Source organism: Ylistrum balloti, unplaced genomic scaffold (assembly GCF_031769215.1).
Source record: "Ylistrum balloti isolate Yb309-2 unplaced genomic scaffold, AGI_CSIRO_Ybal_v1 Utg370354, whole genome shotgun sequence".
Classification (NCBI taxonomy): Eukaryota; Metazoa; Mollusca; class Bivalvia; order Pectinida; family Pectinidae; genus Ylistrum; species Ylistrum balloti.
Window position 1 is genome coordinate 559150 of NW_026782252.1, and position 21992 is coordinate 581141.

At 33.7% G+C, this 21992-nt stretch overlaps 1 protein-coding gene across 3 annotated transcripts; it reads left to right on the top strand.

Moving 5' to 3' along the window:
* The first annotated feature begins 1464 nt into the window (after window positions 1–1464).
* On the top strand, window positions 1465–21364 carry LOC132553783 (NADH-cytochrome b5 reductase 3-like). 3 transcript variants are annotated; one of them, XM_060218060.1, is made up of 8 exons: window positions 1465–1582; window positions 15159–15302; window positions 15434–15506; window positions 15986–16092; window positions 17185–17314; window positions 18687–18856; window positions 19337–19436; window positions 20014–21364. In XM_060218060.1, the coding sequence occupies exons 1-8, from the start codon at window positions 1562–1564 to the stop codon at window positions 20184–20186; spliced, it is 918 nt and encodes a 305-aa protein (XP_060074043.1). In that variant the 5' UTR covers window positions 1465–1561; the 3' UTR covers window positions 20187–21364. The 3 variants fall into 3 exon arrangements, with proteins under 3 accessions (XP_060074043.1, XP_060074045.1, XP_060074044.1); XM_060218062.1 differs by having other exon boundaries at window positions 15231–15302; XM_060218061.1 differs by lacking the exon at window positions 1465–1582 and adding an exon at window positions 1933–2002 and having other exon boundaries at window positions 15231–15302.
* Window positions 21365–21992: the final 628 nt, after the last annotated feature.

Genomic DNA, 21992 nt, shown 5'->3' on the forward strand with positions numbered 1-21992 from the left:
ATAATACAGTTATACTATTTTTATACAACGGCTAAAAGTCACACGAGCGTTGAAAAATGACCCTTCCCCTGGATTGGCTTCTTCATATTTTTAGAAATATGATGAAGCACAGACGTATGATATGTACTATACACCCCCGGAAACTCCGACCATAATTTTGACCATACATATGTATGTGTGTTTTATTTTGTGGTTGTTTTTGGTTTTTGGGTTTTATTTATTTGTATTTTTTTTTATACAACTGGGGTAAATTTGTAAATGCCTGTTTGTATCATGATTAATTAAACTTGATGTGCAATCTTTATTTCGACTTTTTTTACCGAAAACATGAATTGTTTCTTCTAAAACATCAAAAGTAGTTTTTTGTAACTCTGTAAGTTACTGTTCAATGTGTATGTATGTATGTATGTATGTAAAAAAAATAATTGAATATCTTAAATTATTCTTGAGGCTGTCCTGAGATATGTAAAGAAAACGCTAAAGCCCCCCCCTCCCAATAATTTTGTCAAAATAAAAATTGCAAATTTTACAGAAGATATTTAATATTCAATGATATTTAAGTTTTAGCAGGTCGATTTTCATCATATTATATACACTGTACTGACAAAACACAATTCTGTGACAATATAGTATATATTCATTTCTTTGAATCATATCGTTGAAATATTTCAATCTTCACAATATGAAAAGTTTTACTTGACCTTATCGAACAAAGAGCTATGCGAAATCAGTCATCTGATATGAACTTTCCAAATAACCTCTCGCGTTTTTTTATATTGTTTACGTATCAAAACAAGGTCCTGTAACTGCATCAAAATTAGGTAAACTCCTTATTTTTTAAAACACAACAGGGAATTTCTTTCAAAAACAAGTTATATCAATTCAACATAAGCCATTTCAATATTTTTAGCATGACTTAAAAACATTTCAAGACAAATGTATATATTATCATGCCTAGTAATGATCTGTAATTTACATTTATTATTGTCATCATCACAACTTGAGGAATTTTACAAAAACATGGTTGAAAACAAAGTTTTTCTGTGTATTTAAGCTTTCAAATTTGCAACCAAACAATGCTAAAATCCACCAGTTTAAGTTGGATTCGTCCAGAGGTCCCCCACCAGGGCTTTGCCCTGGACCCACCGGCTCCAGACCCCCTGCCTTAATTATGTATGTCAGTTTTATTGTGTCGTCATTATGATCTTGTGAAATTTGGCCTTGAGTGATATGAAGGTGGACGGTGTTTGATACTCGTATGTTGTTTATTTACATTTAGTTACATGAGATCAACAAGTCATGGATGAAGTAGAAGATCTGGTCTTCATTGATTATCATGAAGTGTTTTTTTCTCTTTTTTTTTCTGTCCGTCAACAAATAGATGACGAAGTATAACCTCCCATTGTGTGTGCGGATATTACAAGCGCCTACGCGACACAGAAAGCGGTGCGTGTACAAATCAATGGAGAAAAGGAAAGTTTCGAATGGCAAGCAAGCAGTCGTTGGTTGATCAAAGCTCATCGTCCGGAGGGAAAACCTGCAGCCCTTTTTCAGAACAAACATGCCGACAAATGATGATTGGGTATGTACTTGATACCGACAAATGTAGCGATCCTACTGACACTTAATATTTCTGTTTATTTAGCAAGTTTTGTTTATTATTTGATTGTATTTTCGTTTTTAGAAGGGGGAGAAGGGTGACGTTTTGATTATTTTTTCTCAACTTCAGCTAAAATCACAATATGCGAAACACTCGATGATGTTTCCGTGTATTCAATAATTTTTTTAAATTTTTGGACCAAGTTGACGACCAAAGTACGAGTATTAGAAGAATTCGCAAGTAGAGTTGAAACGAAAAAAAATATATATATTGCTTCTGCTCGGACCATAAAAGATAGGTAAGTTTTTGAGGTGACACACATAACTTCAGAAAACCGGCTACAGACATTCGTGTGTGTAACAGAGGTCAAAATAGGACAGTATGGGATTTCCTACATTGCACGTGAGTTTCATTAACAGTTTTCTGGTAAATGGAAGACTTTTAGCCGTTGTCATGACTGGAATGATTATAACTTGAACCGGTGAAATACTTAATATGAATGCACCAACTCTTGTCCAAATAACGTACAGAGCCAGCTCATGACACACGAAACATTCAAGAATTATATCTACATGCCTTGTGAACCCTGAAATGTTGATATTATTGACACCAGCTTTGGAAATTTTGGTAATGATAGAATCAAATTGAAATGATTGACAATATAGGATGAAAAAAAAAATCAAAACAATGGAAATTCTGGCAAGCATGCCAGGAAGATTTTTGGCAGAAATTCACGAACAAAATTATTTTCTACATTCATCGACACGAGTATTTATTGATACAAACGATATCAGGCTACATATATATAATGTACATTTGTAAACAAAGATTTCAAAGATACAGCTGTCTCTATTTCATATCATGCAGCCAGTTATACCTCAAAATTTGATTGTGTGCTTAGCCTTGTTAGCTTAATGTGATCAAAATGTCATGGCATTTCCAAATGGATGGTTTAATCGATAATTCACCTGTTCATTTGATTCAGCAAGAACACTTTAAACTTTAGCATTGATTCCTTACACAGTGTATATATATATTGCGCTACATTGTTGTTCTGTTATAAATCTATAAGTATCCATTTCTATAAAATATGACATGTATTTAATTTACAATTTTACAAATCTGGAATTAAAGAGGATTCAAAGATGACAAGAACAGTGCTATGAAAAAAGAGAACCCATTCACATAGTCTGCCCAGTTTCATACCTTATTGTTTGATGTATAAGACTTAATTGTATAAACAATTTTCTTTTAAAAAGTTTCAGAAGTTTAGAAATCCCCTAAAACAATCCTTTTAGAATCACAGATGTACATATATGTGTTTTGAAATATATATATGACTGATTTGATAAAAGGAATTTTACATTCTGTTCCTGGGATGTGAAGATTGATTTTTACAACATGGAAAATGAGAATTTTCAACTAGATATGAATCCAATTGTGACAGTATCTAAAATTCCTGATCTTCTTCCAAGAACTAAGACATTGATTGCAATATTTGCTAGCATAGTGTTACAAGAGTTATTGTTAAAGTGATCTGGTTTTCCAATAGTACATACATGAATATCTAAACACACCTTTATAATATACAGGATATATAAATCCCTTTCCCGCCTACAGCCAATACTGCATGACTAAGCCTGGTCATGCTTGGGTAACCATCAAGGCTATATCTTGCTTTTTCTACAGATGTAAGATCTACTGGACGGAAAAATGTCAATGAGTTTTACTTGAAACTTAAATACTTATATTAACTATGTTCTTATTTCACTTTAATTGTAATTGTAATTATACTCAGATTTTGAATGCACTGCAGCATGTAATATTTTTTCATCTCCAATGACTACTGAACACTGTCAGATATAGTAATAATGATCTCTCATGCTATGTTCAGAATGTATTTTAGCTTTTCAGGGCACTTATATATTGTATGTCCTTTATGCATGTTACTCTCATGTTTCAAATGTGTATGAATTTTATCATAAATTTTATCATAAATTTTGCCATTACATTCAGTTATATAATCCCCCTGCTGTGTTGGAGAAAGGTTTAAGCTGAACAAATGAAAAATGTTATTTATACTAGTGAATTTATATGTAAATGTTTCTAGAATAAAATAGCCATTCAACTATATACTAGTGGAGAAAAGAAACTGTACATGTGTAAAATGTTCATGTACTGCTCAGTTGTATTAATTAAAGCTTGAATCTTTACACAGGTAAGTTGTGTATGCCTCTCGGTCATTTACACTGGTCAGTGTGTGATTTGCACGGATAGTTTGTCAGTCTTGCCCACATCTTCCTTTACCCATTCTTTTTTGGCCAGCAGTCAATTGCAAGCACCTGTGTAAAAGTTTAATATAAATACCTGTAACACACCAAATCAGCAAAATTTTGAAAAGCGTCTTAAAAACACCTTGCCAAGGTTGAATAAGACTGACAGATGCTGCGTCGAAGGTGTGATCAAAGCTGGTGTACATCAAACTGGCGATGTAGAAAAATTTGGTGTGCACATGAAATACTGTAGACACCTTTTGGAGACAGTACCAACAGTTTGGGACCACCATAGATTGGCCTCGGTCAGGACTTCCATGTGTAATGTCTAATCGCCAGGATACATGTATCTCAGAAGTGCTCCTTTGATAGGTAGAAGTATTCCAGACCTTAGAAGAATGAGTCCTCAAAAGGAACATAATTGATTGCTTGAATGAGGCGAGGCATATATCCATGATGTCCAACCAAATGCCGTTCTCCAGCAACATCAACATATAACAGGTTTAGTCTGGTGTAGATGACACATACCTTTCACATGACAGGACTTGGCACATGTTCTTTTTACAGTTGAGTCCAGGTTTCATCTCAACAGCAGCTATGGTCCTTTTAAAGTGTACCATCGTGTTGGAATTCCATTCAGTGGCAGAACAGTACTTGTGGTTGTGGACGGCTCACTTGCAGGCATCAGATATTGTGATGAAATAATTCAGCCTCATGCCCTTCCATTTGTGCAGTGATGTAATGCCATGCTGCAAAAGGATAATGCTGGCCCGTATGTTGAGCGGGCCTATCTGACTTCTATATCCAGACCAATGCGAATGTGCTGCCCAAGCCTGCATTGCCTCCAAAATCAGCCATTGATGTTACCTGACCTGTCACGTGTGCTTGTGAGAATGGTATTCCCCAGGCATTTTAAGCACATTTGTTGCATCAGTGAGGCATCATTGTCAAGCATGCATCAATTCCATTGGTGAGCATACACGCTATTGATGAGCTGAACTTTGTTTAAAGACCGTCTGTGAAACTGATCTCTATCCAAGACGCTGCTGATGCAATAACCACATCAGTTGAGCTGGTGTTAAATAAAGGTCAAATAAACCCTGTAAACTATGTTTTGGCGACATACCTCCTAAGTTTTAGCTTATGGAAATGAAAATTACTTCCTGCCAGTAGAATAACTCAAATTCAGTGGAGTTTTTTTTCACTTTTAATTTACGAAATTATTTGATAAATTTAGTATATGTAGCTTGTTCATTTCCAGACTCACTAACATATTTTATTTATTTATTTTTTTTTAATTCATGATTTTTTTTATTTTTCAATGATTTTTCAAAACATAAATATTTCACTCACACCCATGCCAACGCCACACTCACACATGGTTGGAGTACACACACACGCCCTCACACATACCGATACACAGACACACCACGATATTTAAGGGCATAATATCATTTTCACTCTAGTCACATTTTAATAATCATCATCATCATAAATAATATATATCTAAATTGTACGCAACATATCATCATCATCATCATCATCCATCATCTTTCGCAATGCATTATCAACAGACATCAATCATTATTGTCATCATCATCATCATCATCATCATCATCATCCATCATCTTTCGCAATGCATTATCAACAGACATCAATCATTATCGTCATCATCATCATCATCATCATCATCATCATCATCATTAACATCATCATCATCATTAACATCATCATCAATAATCCTCCTCCTCCTCAAATATCATCATCATCATTGTAATTATCAAACTAGAAAATTGACAATCTCTGAACCAGCATATAAAGATGGCTATCAAATTTGGCCCAGCCTATACATGCTATGGAATGAGTACACACACACTCCTTCACACTCATACACACCCTCCCTCACACATACACACTCACGATCATACAAACATACATATAAATATGATAGATGGGAAAGGGTGGGGCAGAAGAGAAAGGAGAGAAAAGGCAATGGATTAAGAAGGGAGAAAAGAGGAAGAAACAAGCTGAAGGGCTATATCAGATACTGCCTATTTCTACATTTATATTTAATTTATAGGTCAAAATGAAAAAAATTGAAATGATAACCGAAATTGTGGTGATGTCAAGGTCAATGGAGAAAGCAGTTCAAAATGTAGTTCATAATTCCAAAATAGGTTTCCATTTTATTCCATGGGTTATTCAAATCGCCCTGCGTCCATGGTCCGTGGTCCGTCCATCCGTAAACAATTCTTGTTACCGCTATTTCTGGAAAAGTACTGGATGGATCTTTCTCAAATTTCATATGCAGGTTCCCCTTGGTCCCTAGTTGTGCATTGTACCTTTTTTGAACTGATTCACATTCAAGATGGCCGACAGGTGGCCATCTTAGATTTTGGAAGTAAAAGTTGGTTACCGCTATTTCTTGGAAAGTACTGGATGGATCTTTCTCAAATTTCATATGCAGTTGTGCATTGTACCTTTTTTGGACTGATTCGAATTCAAGATGGCTGACAGGCAGCCATCTTGGATTTTGGAAGTAAAAGTTTGTTACCGCTATTTCTGAGAAAGTACTGGATGGATCTTCTCAAATTTCATATGCAGTTCCCTTTGGTCCCTAGTTGTGCATTGTACCTTTTTTGAACTGATTCACATTCAAGATGGCCGACAGGTGGCCATCTTGGATTTTGGAAGTAAAAGTTTGTTACTGCTATTTCTTGAAAAGTACTGGATGGATCTTTCTCAAATTTCATATGCATTTCATATGCAGTTGTGCATTGTACCTTTTTTGGACTGATTCGAATTCAAGATGGCCGACAGGCAGCCATCTTGGATTTTGGAAGTAAAAGTTTGTTACTGCTATTTCTTGGAAAGTACTGGATGGATCTTTCTCAAATTTCATATGCAAAGTTGTGCATTGTACCTTTTTTGGACTGATTCAAATTCAAGATGGCAGACAGGTGGCCATCTTGGATTTTGAATGCAAAAGTTTGTTATTGCTATTTCTTGGAAAGTACTGGATGGATCTTTCTCAAATTTCATATGCAGGTTCCCTTTGGTTCCAAGTTGTGCATTATACCTTTTTGGACTGATCCGAAATCAAGATGGCTGACAGGCAGCCATCTTGGATTTTGAGAGTAAAATCTTGTTACTGCTATATCTGAGGAAGTACTGGATGGATCCTTCTGATATTTCATAGATATTGGTTTCCCTTGGTCCCTAGTTGTGCATTGTACCTTTTTTGGACTGATTTGAAATCAAGGTGGCCCACAGGCAGCCATCTTGGATGTCAACAGTAATACAGCACAAGCATATTGTCCATTATCCACCTGTAACTGACTGCTATCAAATAATACTTTGAGATCTTTTTCAAATGATATTTACTAATAGGTACACAAATTACACAAAGGACTAAGACTTAAATTAATTTTGAAGAGAAAAGAGTTTGTGACCAATATACGATGAATAATTCTTGCGTGGAACCACTGAAGTTTTGAATTTTTAGTGATAGTAAATGGGATTCTTAGAATATTTAGTTACATATTTTGGTATAAAACAGGTGGAAATGTGCTAAGGCGAAATGGGAATTGGGCTAAGGCAAAGTGGGAATTTAGGGAAAGTGTAGAAAGATAAACAAACCAATTACCTGCAGCAGTTGTTGTTTCTTAATCATGATTGACCAAAGGCCTCATAGATTTAAGATATATATAATATATAAAATATATATGAAGAAATAAAAATAACTACATTTTGTATTGGAACATGTACATTTTTCACATTGAAAGAAATAAAAATAACTACATTTTGTATTGGAACATGTACATTTTTCACATTGAAAGAAATAAAAATAACTACATTTTATATTGGAACTTGTACATTTTAATACTAAATCAATTGAATATATTTAAATTAATATTGGTTTTATTTCTCTTTTTTTTTTGATAATTCAAAGAAGGAACAAATCTTATTTTAAAAACCTAGTGTTTCATTGAAATGTATGTTTATAAGCAACTTATATTTTTACTTATAGTTTTAGATATTTTTTCTTTGGGATATATGCATACAAAAATATTCATAGTAGATTTTTACAGACTTAATGATCTGTTCACCCTAGAAGTAACAGCATGGACTAACTCCTCATCTCAGCTTACGTATAAGAATCCTGTTCACCCTAGCAGTAACAGCTTGGAATAACATTAGACTTACAGAGATTCATCTTGGAATAACTCCTCATCTCAGCTTACATGTTATCTATAAAAGACCTTTGACAGTATGCTAAAGTATCAGTTTCACAATCAACATGGCAGGAGTTATGCTACATGTAGACTTTTTAGAGACTAACAGGGGTGGTAGACATCTTGTATGGAATGGCTTTATATATCGCCATAACAACAAGAGGGACACATGGATATCATGGAAGTGTACCGAGAAAAACTGCAAAGCTACGTTATGCACTCGAGATGACATACAGTTACCTGTGGATAAATTCTGTTATAGATTGATTGAGGTCATCATTTTACTTAAAAGCTGTGTTTAATGTACATTTTCCATTTTGAAATTAATATATTCATATTTGCATGAATATTAAAACTTGCAAATAAATTGCTTAACAGTTATCTAATTGAAAAAAAAAACAATGCATGCCCCTTTATATCTCATCATACCCCCTAGATACTATTCTGATGGCTATCATATATTGATCCCCCCTTTATATCTCATCATACCCCCTAGATACTATTCTGATAGCTATCATATATTGATCCCCCCTTTATATCTCATCATACCCCACTAGATACTATTCTGATAGCTATCATATATTGATCCCCCTTTATATCTCATCATACCCCCTAGATACTATTCTGATGGCTATCATATATTGATCCCCCTTTATATCTCATCATACCCCTCAAGATACTATTCTGATAGCTATCATATATTGATCCCCCTTTATATCTCATCATACCCCCTAGATACTATTCTGATGGCTATCATATATTGATCCCCCCTTTATATCTCATCATACCCCTCCAGATACTATTCTGATAGCTATCATATATTGATCCCCCCTTTATATCTCATCATACCCCCTAGATACTATTCTGATGGCTATCATATATTGATCCCCCCTTTATATCTCATCATACCCCCTAGATACTATTCTGATGGCTATCATATATTGATCCCCCTTTATATCTCATCATACCCCTAGATACTATTCTGATGGCTATCATATATATTATCTCATCATACCCCCTAGATATATGGCTATCATATATTGACCCCCTAGATATCTCATTCTAGATACTATTCTGATGGCTATCATATATTGATCCCCCTTTATATCTCATCATACCCCCTAGATACTATTCTGATGGCTATCATATATATTGATCCCCCTTTATATCTCATATAGATACTATTCTGATGGCTATCATATATTGATCCCCCCTTTATATCTCATCATACCCCACTAGATACTATTCTGATGGCTATCATATATTGATCCCCCTTTATATCTCATCATACCCCCTAGATACTATTCTGATGGCTATCATATATTGATCCCCCCTTTATATCTCATCATACCCCACTAGATACTATTCTGATGGCTATCATATATTGATCCCCCCTTTATATCTGATCATCCCCCCTTTATATCTCATCATACCCCCTAGATACTATTCTGATGGCTATCATATATTGATCCCCCTATATATCTGATCACACTCCCCTATATCTCTGATTGGTATTATATCTGTAAGAATGACCCTCTTCTCCCCCTACACCTCCCACCCCTCTATTTGGTATCATTTTGTTTTATTCTATGCATGTATGTTGCACTTCTTTCCTGTAAGTGACTTGATTGATAAAAATGGGTCTTAGTGTACATAATTGGTAAATGATTATTTCCTTTTTACCTCAAAAGTTCTACGATGGTTTCTTGTGTATAAATATATATTTACCTCAAAGTTTTATAAATATGTTAGAATAAACTAATTATATATATATCACTAAGTGTTAATTTCCCACTCTGCATATATGTTCAGAATTGTATATTGTTTGTAAACTTTGTATTTATAATTTCGACACTAATTGTAACTAATTTTCTCCTTTTCAATTTAAAAATACTACCTTCTTATTGTACATATATATAATTATCATAATTATACCACCCAGTTTGTATTGTGTTTCTTTTCCTCGTCCTTCGATCTGTAAACTTTTCAAAATACTTGAAGTTTATAACAGTGAGAAATTTTCAATATCATTATATCTGGACTAGAGTATTTTTCATATCTTGTCTAAAGAATATTAGATTGTATCTGGAAAGATCCATATTGCTAGACTTTCATCTAAATGTTTGATGATCAATTTCTTGATGAAAAACTACCTTCTTATTGTACATATATATAATTATCATAATTATACCACCCAGTTTGTATCGTGTTTCTTTTCCTCGTCCTTCGATCTGTAAACTTTTCAAAACACTTGAAGTTTATAACAGTGAGGAATTTTCAATATCATTTTCTTATCTGGACTAGAGTATTTTTCATATCTTGTCTAAAGAATATTAGATTGTATCTGGAAAGATCCATATTGCTAGACTTTCATCTAAATGTTTGATGATCAATTTCTGGATGAAAAACTATTTTTTAGTGAGATATACTCCAATTTGACACATAATACTTCAGAAAAACATCACTTTTAAAATGAAAATTATGCAAGATTTTACAATTTTTTCCAACTTAAAATTTCATCAGCTGTCACTTAGATTAGTACTGACAAGTAAATTTTTTCAAGGAAAAGGAAGAATTATTAATAATTAATTTTAGGCATATAGTATATGGCAAGTCCGAACCTCCATTCCCTTACCACTGCATGTTGTACTTATTGGTATATGATGGCATGGCCATGTAGGTTAATGTTTGGCCTCGTATGTAAGAATTTATTTAGTTACAGAGGTAAGTTAAGTCCATGATACAGCTCCCAACCAAATTGTTAGTTTTGAGGTACATGTTGGTAGCTAGAATAGTATGTTATGAAATACTCTATTAATCTTGCCATTACACTTTTGGGCCAATGCTTAACCTTTGATTTTAAAGTAGAAGTAGGAGGTGGGCTTATTACAGGACCATGAAGTAATGAATCTGTTAAACAGTAATATATAAATATATATGTGTGTGGGCTTACTTACCAGCCATGGGCTTATCATTGAATAGATACGGTACATTCATGATTATTCTGCTTATTACAGTGTGTAGGTGTTTTTTGGCCAGGGTAAGCATGATGAGATTGTAGTGTAAAAGTTTACTGGTCTCGACAACTTGACATGAATTTTAGCTTTGTTTCCAATTCTTCTTGATTTTTACATCACTGGAATGTCTACCATGTCTTTGTAACCAAGACAACGATCACAACATTTGTGAATATTCACAGGGCTGGTTCTCCAGCAGTTTGTGATATATAACTCTATCCGAAGTTCTGAAGTTTTTAAATGACCAAAAGTTTTGTAGTAAAGAATTTCAGAGATACTTTGCATTCCCAGATATGCCATAAATAATTAATAAAATGAAAAAAAAATATCCTTCAGACATGATGACAAGGCTCTACAAATATTAAAATATCTTTAAGTATACAATGCAGTATAAATTCACTTTTTGTTGCACTACAAGAAAAAAGGAAGTAGAAACTTAAAACCTTCTGTTGGAAAGGAAGTAGAAAATTAAAATCTTCCCTGTTATTTTCATTGTTTTAAGTCACTGTTTATGTAAGCGTAATTTTGAGTACAGCACGTCGTGCAATACATGTGTACTGAGTCAGAATAAAAAGGTTAAAGTTCAATTTCTTAAATATCTTGGTTCCAAAGAAAATTTCTGTAAGATGTGTAGGACTTTATTCTGGAAAGAGACTATTGGGAATTGTTGAAGATAACTTTTTTATTTAAATTTGATATGAAATGAGGATGATGGCTGGGGGAAAAATTGTTTGTGTGGAATGAAGAAAAAAATTTTACTTGATCCATAACTGATTTTGGCGCAGGATGAAGTACATGTACATTTGACTTAAATAGAGCTGACTCAATCTGTATGAATCACTGAGGAGACTAGATAAAAAGAGTGCAAATGTTCTGCCAAGTAATGTACATGAAGATGCTGCTTTCAGCACTCAAGATTTTCACTAATACACAAACAAATGTTTGTTCATTTAGTTGGGATTTTTTTTTATTACATATATACACTGTATGTGTAATTACGATTTTAAATTCTGTTTTTAGTATTTCATAGACTTTTATCAGACAACAGGAAATACTTGTATATTACCGTATTTGCCCTGCTCCAACACGCCCAGACATTTTTGGGTCCTTATTGCACTCAAGCTGTGTATACAATTGTTATGACTTATGAATGTTCCTACTTAATTGGATAGTTGGTTTTAGAAATATAGATTTATTTTGGATTGAAAATATTTTTTAACTTAGTCAACACAGCAGAATTTGTTTGGAATATATTAAGTCATGCATTAGCATGTTTAATGTATTTTAGATGGCAATTACTATTTTTGAAAGTTGTTTAAAAAGCATATTGTTTTGTCAAATATCAATTTTATTTAATGAACAAAGGCCCCCCCCCCCCTTCCCCAGATCAGGAATTTTGTATATAACTGGTACATGTTATTGTATAAATTGAGTTTCCATTAGAAATGACACCATCTACAACTTCATTTGGAGCATGATGAAAATAACAAAAGTCTCCAGATGGAAATTTTTCATGTAGAAAAATTAATGATGAAGTGAATATTGTGTATTAAATAAGCAAAATATCAATAGCATTGTGAAGTGATTCAGTGAAACACATTTAATATCTGTATCCACAAAGTGTTGACGAGGTCACAAGGAGTTTGATGTAGAGGGGTTTAACTGTATAAAAAAGTATGAAAATATCTAATGCTAAATAACCAATTACACTTTATTTCAGTAACTGAGAATACACAAGAAACTTGATTTTTCTACCAACATTGTGAGACTTGAGAATGTTTCTGCAGAACAAAAACAGTCTGTGGAACAAACTTTGACCTGATGAATCATTAAACTGTTGAATTACAGCTGTATCTGGCTGAACCTGATACCTATATATAAAGACCATGTGCTGCCGCAGTCGGAAAGAGGTTTTAAACTGACAACTCAGCAAAATGCACAGTGCAGCAAATACACTCTTCTCAACACTTAGCACACCTTCCTAATTATCTTCTGCTCCCATCAAAACATAAACAAAACAAAAACAAAGAAATTGATTTTAAAAAAAATATTCTGAAAATATCAGACTCTCGGGGCTGTTTATGTCAGGCACCATTCTTCAAGTACAAGTTGTAATACATGCATTTCTCCATTTGGAAAAAAGCAAATGTTTGTGTAACCATGGATTGAGAAGTTTTATTGTATTACAAGAATAGTTTGTGGCTAATTTATTTTCAACTATAAACCTCAAACAGAGTTTCCAAGATGAGACATTCATAGATTCCACATACATTGTAGCTACTGTAAAATTGTCAATTTTCATGAACATTTTGTTTTCCGTTTATTTCATGGTTACTCAAAATAATGTCAATGACATGTTAGATTAGTATGGAGTTATATTTATCTATGGAAAGAAGTGTTCTCGAAAAATAGTAAAATTTTGAAAAACCACAAAAATTGATCCCCACAAAAATATACAATTTTACAGAATGTACATAATTCTGTGCATTGTTGTTTTTTTGGGTAGGAAAAGGTTATCAGAATATGGTTGGTTACAGGTTTTCTGTCTCTGTCTGTGTCTCTTTTTATTGCAAGAAATGTCTCACTGACAAATATCAGTGTTTTGGCAATGTGAGAGGGCGAGCTACATCCCCCTCACAGGAAAATGAATGATGGGAAAAAAATGTCATTTCTTGTGTAACTGCCATGTTTTTGGGTGGGTTTATTACCAGACATGGGATTACTGTTGGATAAGTATGGTGTATGTATGTAGATGTTTGACATCAGCCACACTGTGAAATTACATACATGTATCTTCATGTAACATATGGTCACAGTTAACATCAATACGTGCTGTGGCTTTATATTTCAGTATGTAAATTAGTTAATCACATGTAAACTATTGATCTAACACAAGTTTAAAGCGAAAAAATCAATACTGTAGATCAATATTTTGTTAATTCTTGTCACTTACAAGAGCTTATGTAGAAGAATATGAGACTTTTCAGTCTCGGAGATCTGAGTTCAAACCCTACTGTCTATTGCTGATGTGGTATTTTTCTTGGCCAAGAGACTTTATTTGCTTCAATTGAACTGGATATCAGGTGTTGGCCTCTTGTATGTGGATCAGACAATCAGACATGGGTAGTCAAAAGCTACTATAAAGAGACCCGGATGCTACCTAAAAATAGTACTGGCTATCAATATACATTTATGTGTTTTCACTACAACTTCTTCATATTGAGTGTCTTTCAGTTGTTTGACCTTACCATGAAACAAAACAAATAAAATCTAGCTTATGAGGTCATTGAAATTAGTAAGGGTAATTTGAGCCATTTAAGGAAATGAGGTAGGACAGTATCCGCCAGTTAGTCTATTCTTAATTAAAAGGCAGTAGGATGTATTATTACCGTGTTATCAACATACAACTGCCCAGTGTGTTTTCTCTGGGTCTATGTGGACTTAAATACACTATTCATCTTCAAAATGAAATTCCATCTATGTTCATGATAACATGGACGTTTCTCACAAAGATAAAAAATGACATAATTATATGTTTCTGTTGTGAGAACTTGTTGTTGGAAAAGGAGCATCATGCTTCATAAAAATAACAAAGACCGGAAGAGGTTTATACGAATTCTGAAATCCATGTTGAGACTTTGGCGATGTTTATTTACCAGGATAGTGCTGTCACTGTTTTAAGATGGAGATGAGTTGATATCAGTTAGTCATTTACAGGCATTTTTTGAAAATGACCTTATTCTGTCTTTTCCAGTCTCTGGCCTTATGAGCATGTATTGCATGTCACATCATTCAATATGTTTGTGAGAGTAACATCATAAATTTGTGAGAAAATGAAGTAATTCTCTCACACAAACTAACGATATGATAATCAATTCCTGCTGAAAACAGCAGAGAAACCTGCATTACAAAAAAGATGTAATATTGGCTGTTTCCTGGCGTTTGTGAAGATAAACTCACATTCATCCTCCACTGTTTGTTTGCTGGTGATCTCAATGATGAGCTAAGCTTGTCCCCTGTTATTTGTTTACAGGCTTTTCCAGTTGTGATTGGAGTGGCATCAGTAATCGTTACTGCAATCATAACTAGATTTCTGCTGTTTCAGAAAAAGAAAAAGCCCCTGGTCACTTTGGAGGATCCAAACACCAAGTACTCACTCAAACTCTCTGACAAAAAGGTAAGAACAAAGTGTGTTTCCTTGTATAATCTCTTTTTTTCGCGATTGTTTTGTAAATACAATATATGAAGCAATGATATAAAGGTTGAACCATTAAAGGGTTGTGAACTTTGACCTAATCTGATTTACAGGAAATCAGCCCTAACACCAGGAAATTCCGTTTTGATCTGCCAACACCAGAACACATTCTTGGACTCCCTGTTGGTCAGTAGTAGTTTGTTTTTACTTAAGTCATATTAAGATCTTTCTTTAAGTAAAACATTTGTCACACCACAGTCCTTTACTTGTGTTATCTCCTCTTAATTTTCACCATTCATAATGGATGCATTCAGCTCACTTTCTCAGAAATTCTTAGTCACTAGTTTGCTCAAATTTAGACCAAAATAGATTTAGTCATTGTGGAGGTGTAAAAAAAGGTTATGATGTATCTTCAGATTTGGCAAAAATTCATTTAAAGATGTTGAATTACCTTCACATTTTATACACTTTATGGTAGAACGGAGATGGCTGGAGAAATATCATGATGATTACATGTTCAGGTGCAAGTACTTTAAACTAGAAAGAGAATTCCAGTTGTACAAAAGTAAAGGTTATATTGATTTTAGGAAATTACCTATAAAAATAGAGATGGAGGATGTGTTACTATATTGTATGTATAAAATTAACCATGCTGTGTTTGACAGGCCAGCACATCGACTTGACCGCTCGCATTGATGGTCAGCTAATTATTCGGCCGTACACTCCAGTGTCCAGTGATGACGACAAAGGCCACATGGACCTTGTCATCAAGGTTGGTGTGGCTCTTCATTTCTGTTCTGTATCATAATGATTGAATATTGATCAAATTGTCATTCATTAATAGGAATTATTATGTAACAGAAATCTCTTTTCTGTGATTGGCCAAAAAACAGGTTTCTACAAAATGCAGGGATTGTCACATAAATTTTCATATTAACTTTTAAAAAATATAACAGATTGTTCCATTTGTTTGTTACCATGGAAACATCATAAAAAAATGCAAAATTAGTGTTTACATTCATTTCCAAGCTACAATTTTGAAACCATTTCACTCAACTCTACAAAACTTTCTGTATATATTAAGTTAGTGCCCTAGTTGTGCCTTTTGCTATTGACGACATTTCATTTTTCATAATTTTTCTGTTACCATGGAAATGGATGACCCTCATCACACGTTTCAGTTTTATTGGACCAGTGCTCTGAAAAGATAAAGATAATTGCTCAAACTTTTTTTTACATTTATTAAGCTAGTAGTTTATTTTGCTATGGGGAAGTGCTCCATTTAAATACTTTTGCTGTTACCATGGAAACAGATAGGCCAAATCACAAAGTTCAGTTTTTTCAGGCCAGTTCAAGGTAATTACCCGGTACTCAAAACTTTGTACAGACATCAAGCTAGTGCTCTAGTAGAAGTTCTCCATTTTGATACTTTGTATAGAACAATTAAAATAACAAATAAAATTCAAACTTGTTGTAATATTGACATATATATATGATTGTGTGTCTTTCTTTTTAAACAGCGAGGATTGGGGGATAATGTCACACTTTGCGCTATCTCATTTCTTTCTAATTCTTCCTTCGATTCCAGTTCTTGTTTACTTTGGAGTTTATTATGCTTTTCCAAATTGAAGATCTGGAGCAAAGTATTTAACTTTAAGATTCAGGATGTACTCTTTCTTAAAAAGTATTTTAACTTTTGATAGAGGAGGGGAGACAACTCAAGTCTGTGTATTTGTATCAGGATAAGTTTAATTGCATTAAGTTGCAAAGGAAAATCTTATGCTAGTATTTTTTTGCTCCCATTTCATTTTCCTGTCGAAGATTTTTTTCTGCCATCCAATGATGTCTAAGTTGTTTTTAACAGATTTATTTTGCGAATGTCCATCCCAACTTCCCAGAGGGAGGTAAAATGACTCAGTACCTTGAAGCGATGTCTATTGACGACTACATTGATGTGCGTGGGCCTAGTGGTCTCCTCAAATACACCTCACCAGGTATTTCAAAAACATCTTCTCTTCGGTGTACTTTTATTCTTTTTTCAAGAGGATCAAGTCATCATGCTGCCAAAATTGATCAAGTTTGTTGATACTGTGAAATCTGATTTTCATGTCGCCTATGTTGATTGCCACTATGAAATTTCAAGCTGCTGTAAACAACTTGCTGTTGTGCACACTAACTTTTGAGCAATACAAATTCGTAATAGATTTACTTCTAAACCACCATTTTGAGATTCTATGTGCATAATTTCTATTTAAACCCATATGAAGCCCCATTTACTGTTGCTGATTTGACCAAAACAGGTGTTCCTGTTATAGTATGTGTGAGATACACAGTATTCTTTTTTTGATAAATATTTCATAAACTGATTTATATCTCCAAAATTTGACCCCTGACTTGTTCAGATGCAGTGGCAATAGTTTATTTAGAAATGTTCTATCATACATTATTTTCTGGAAAACAAATTTCAGGGGTAAAAAATTCAGGTAGATGAAACCAGAAAATTAAACCCGCTGTTAGTGTTGTAACTTAATTTCCTCAAGGCGTTGTTAAGAGAATTTCATGTCCCCGCTGTTCAAATAGTTTCTCTCTTGTGTTAAAATCCATTTCTGTAATGCTGTAAGTCTTGCAATTATTAAAAGTTATGTACTTTGAATTTACCTTCAATTCTGTATTAGAAAACTATGAAAAGTAGAACTTTCCACATGCTGTCAGATCTGCCATAATGGCCACCTGTAAACAAAACATGCCTGTCAAAAAAGGTTATCTGTATATTGAAATACATTTCCATAAAGGTCACCTGTATATAATAAATACCAGTATATAATGGTATCCAGTATCAGATACCTGTCAATAAAGGTCGCCTTTATACAACAATACCTGTCTATAAAGGCTACTGGCATATTATGTCAGTTTAAAGACTACTCTCTTATGCCACTTCTCTCTGTTTCTTTGTGTGATCTTTATGTAGCTGACAGATTTGACTGTATGTCAGTTAAAAAGGTATTGAGCTCAGATATGCGTTTGGTGTTAAGCTCCAATTCCACCACTTTGGAAATTTGTTGGATGTATCCCCCCATACACAGCCAGGGTGATTTTGATGCTGTTCTTGTAGTATCTTATGACTACTTTGCCGAACAACATATGGGAAGCCTGTTGCATGCCAAGCAGAGCATTTAGGTAATGTTTTGCCAAAGAACACAACCATGTAGAACTGTCCTATCAATGTTTTACAAACCTTTTCTATCCACAACATGTGATCATGTTGAGTTTAACCGAGGAGGCAATTCTTTGAAGTTACACTGTTCTTACATATTGTGGCTTGGTTATGTGATTCTGTTGTCATAGTTTTGTATTCTGTGTTCGAAGGAGAGTTCAAGATTCGCCCTGACGAAAAGACTGAGGCATCTACCTACACCGCCAAGAAAGTCGGGATGATTGCAGGCGGAACTGGTATCACTCCAATGTTACAGCTAATAAGGCAGGTGTTCAAGGATCCCAAGGACAAGACTGAGTTGTTTCTGCTCTTTGCCAACCAGGTGAGGGAAAGTCAAACCTATGGCTCCACAAGTCCCCATGTTTATGCTGAATTTCTATAAACTTTGTCGGGTTCTCTGTCATATGCAGCTGTGTACTCTGTCTGTAAAACAATAATTTTTGTTAAGGATTTATTTTTATTGGATTCTTTGGTTCTCTAATTCCATGAATTTATATGTCCACAAAATATTAAACAGATAAAAGCTGACACAGGGTATAGTGGGTTTTGTGATAAAGGATCAACCACAAGATCAAATGCCAATGAAAATGTATTTTCTTGGAAAACCACAAAATGTCAATCCAGCAGAAATATGTGATTTTACGATAAGTCTCTTTAGAGGCACACTTTGATGCCTGATATGGACTTATTGATGATTAAGGGTATAAATGTAATTTTGAGGTTTTTATAGAGGTGAAATGTGCTTTATCTCTTAACCAGACAAAGTAATTAATCAATTATGGACTTTATTCTTTTTTTTCAGACTGAGAATGACATCCTGTTGAGAACTGAACTTGAAGACATCGCTACAAAACACCCATCCCGCTTCCATCTCTGGTACACTTTGGACAGACCTGAAGATGGTATGTGTTGATAATTCTTTGCTAGTTGGTATGGGTGCAACAGATAATTTTCTTCGATTTCTGCCCCTACTGAAGTTACAGGAGGACTCCAAGGCCATCGCTGTCAGCATCATCTTGTCAGGGAAATATCTTTAATCTCTTGCTTACAACCTCAATAATTTTATATCTACTTCCCTGGGTATAAAAGATATTTGCAATGAAATTTAGTCTTATATATAGTTACTGCAACTTTTCCATACAAAGAGGTATGGCTCTGTGCTCATTGGATATCATTGTACAAAAGGAAATCTCATATAGACGTGTTTCGTCAAGATGATTTTTATCACATCATCAAATCTTTTCGTAATCATTGCGGAAATATTTTAACCATATCAAATATGAAGTCCCCATTTCAATTTTGACAGCACAATGTATTCTGTTAGTATGTTAGTGTCAAAGGTCATATAACATATGTTCATGAATACAAAAACATTAAATTGGGATAAAGCTCTGAACAACATGAGTCATGTGATATATATTTTTATCTAGCTCCAGCAATGCACAATTTCTTGTCAATATACTGTGATTCTTTTAACAGGTTGGACATACAGTAAGGGATTTGTGAGTGCTGACATGATTAGAGACCACCTTCCTGGTCCAGAAGAAGGCACAATGATCCTCATGTGTGGACCTCCTCCCATGATTAACTTTGCATGTATCCCAAATCTGGAAAATCTTGGCTACCCCCCAGAAATGAGATTTGCATACTAAGTGTAAGATGATAGCAACCAAGCTGCAGTAGTATGCACTGAAGATGTCTACTCTATGTTAATTTGTTGATTGTTGATACTGGACTTCCATCTGTTCAAGGGAATCATTGGTTTTTTAACACTATTGACTCCAATTTTCCTTCCTTAGAAAATAGTCCTTTGTGGTAAATTTGCTCTGAAGACTTTGAGTAATTATTTGTAATTTTGGTTCAAAGTTATTTTTTACGATACTCAGTATGCAAAATGTCTTCCCTGAAATCAGAGTGAAGTTTAAACTAAAGCTGATTTTTTTTATCTTATTGCATGACACACTTTGCGATACAATATGGTATGAATTTCAGGAACAATTTAATACATTTAGTATTTCTGATTAAGTGTCAGATAAAAAGTGTTGGATATCAAGTTACCTTCTTTCTGTAAAAAAAAAAAAAAAAAAAGAAGGGAAATGTTGTAGCGAATTAAATGTGATGTCTGTTATTATATGCTACAGTAGAAAAGTGCTATTACATACAAGAATTGTCCATATCTTTGACTCAAACTTTTTTGTGACAAAAGAAATATATATTGTACAAAGAAAGAAATGCAATGTTCAAGCTTGGAATTTGATGAGAAAATAAAAACTCAGAGTGATATTTATTATGAGAGTCTGTTATCACTTTTTTTCTACACTTTGGTATTCTGTAATCGTGTTGATGGGATTTTTTATAGCTTTTACATATCAATCATATATACTTCTGGATAAAGCTGAAGGTACTATAATCCTATAGAGACTCATTATGGACCGTCATTTTCATTTTCTTTAAATGTCAACAGGAACATGTTATTAGAAATTTCAATAATCAAGGATTTTTTCAATCATAAAATAATAAAATCATATACATCCATATTGATATAGGTTGATTTAATTGAATATTTTTTGTACTTTTCTCTGTTCAGTGTGTTTGGCACAAGTACTTCAAAAGTGCATTTCATTTAGATATTTTTATACTATTAAATAAGTCATTTGTAAAATGTATAAATACATGTTAGAATGAGGGATGGTATCTTCTATATATAAAGAGTATGTCTCTTTTCTGTGTGTGGATAGAGATGAGAATGAATGCTTAATAACAGCCTATACATATTGTACTAGAGTCTATACTTATGAATTAATATGAATAAACATTTGCCTTGCTTTCATATCAGATGTCTTATACTTATTTGTGTCACTTTCCAGGACATTCATTTCGTATAAATGAATTTTTTTTTTTTTTTTTTGTAATTATCTTTTTATTTCCATTTTAATGTACAATACATATCATCATTATCATCATCACCACACAATCACCATCCTAATCATCATCATCATCATCATCATCATCATCATCATCATCATCATCACAATTCAATATCATCCTCATCATCATCACACTTATCATCACTATAATCATCCTCATCACACCATCATTATGTATCAATCATCATTATCATCACATCACCTCCACTACCACCGCCAACTTCATCATCTCAAATCAAGATCAATTGTCATCATCACCACAACCATCATCACCATCATAATCATCATCATAATCATCATCATCATCATCATCATCATTACAAATCAAGATCATCATCACCATTTCATTATTATCATGATCCTTATCACCACCACCACCATTATACCCTCATCATCATCACAATCATAATTCTCATTCACTACATCACTACCACACCATTTCACACCTCACAAAATTCAGTAATCTTAACAGCATACATCAACTCCAGGGAGCAGTAACCAAAGATTTCAAGAGATGGTGTATTTAATATC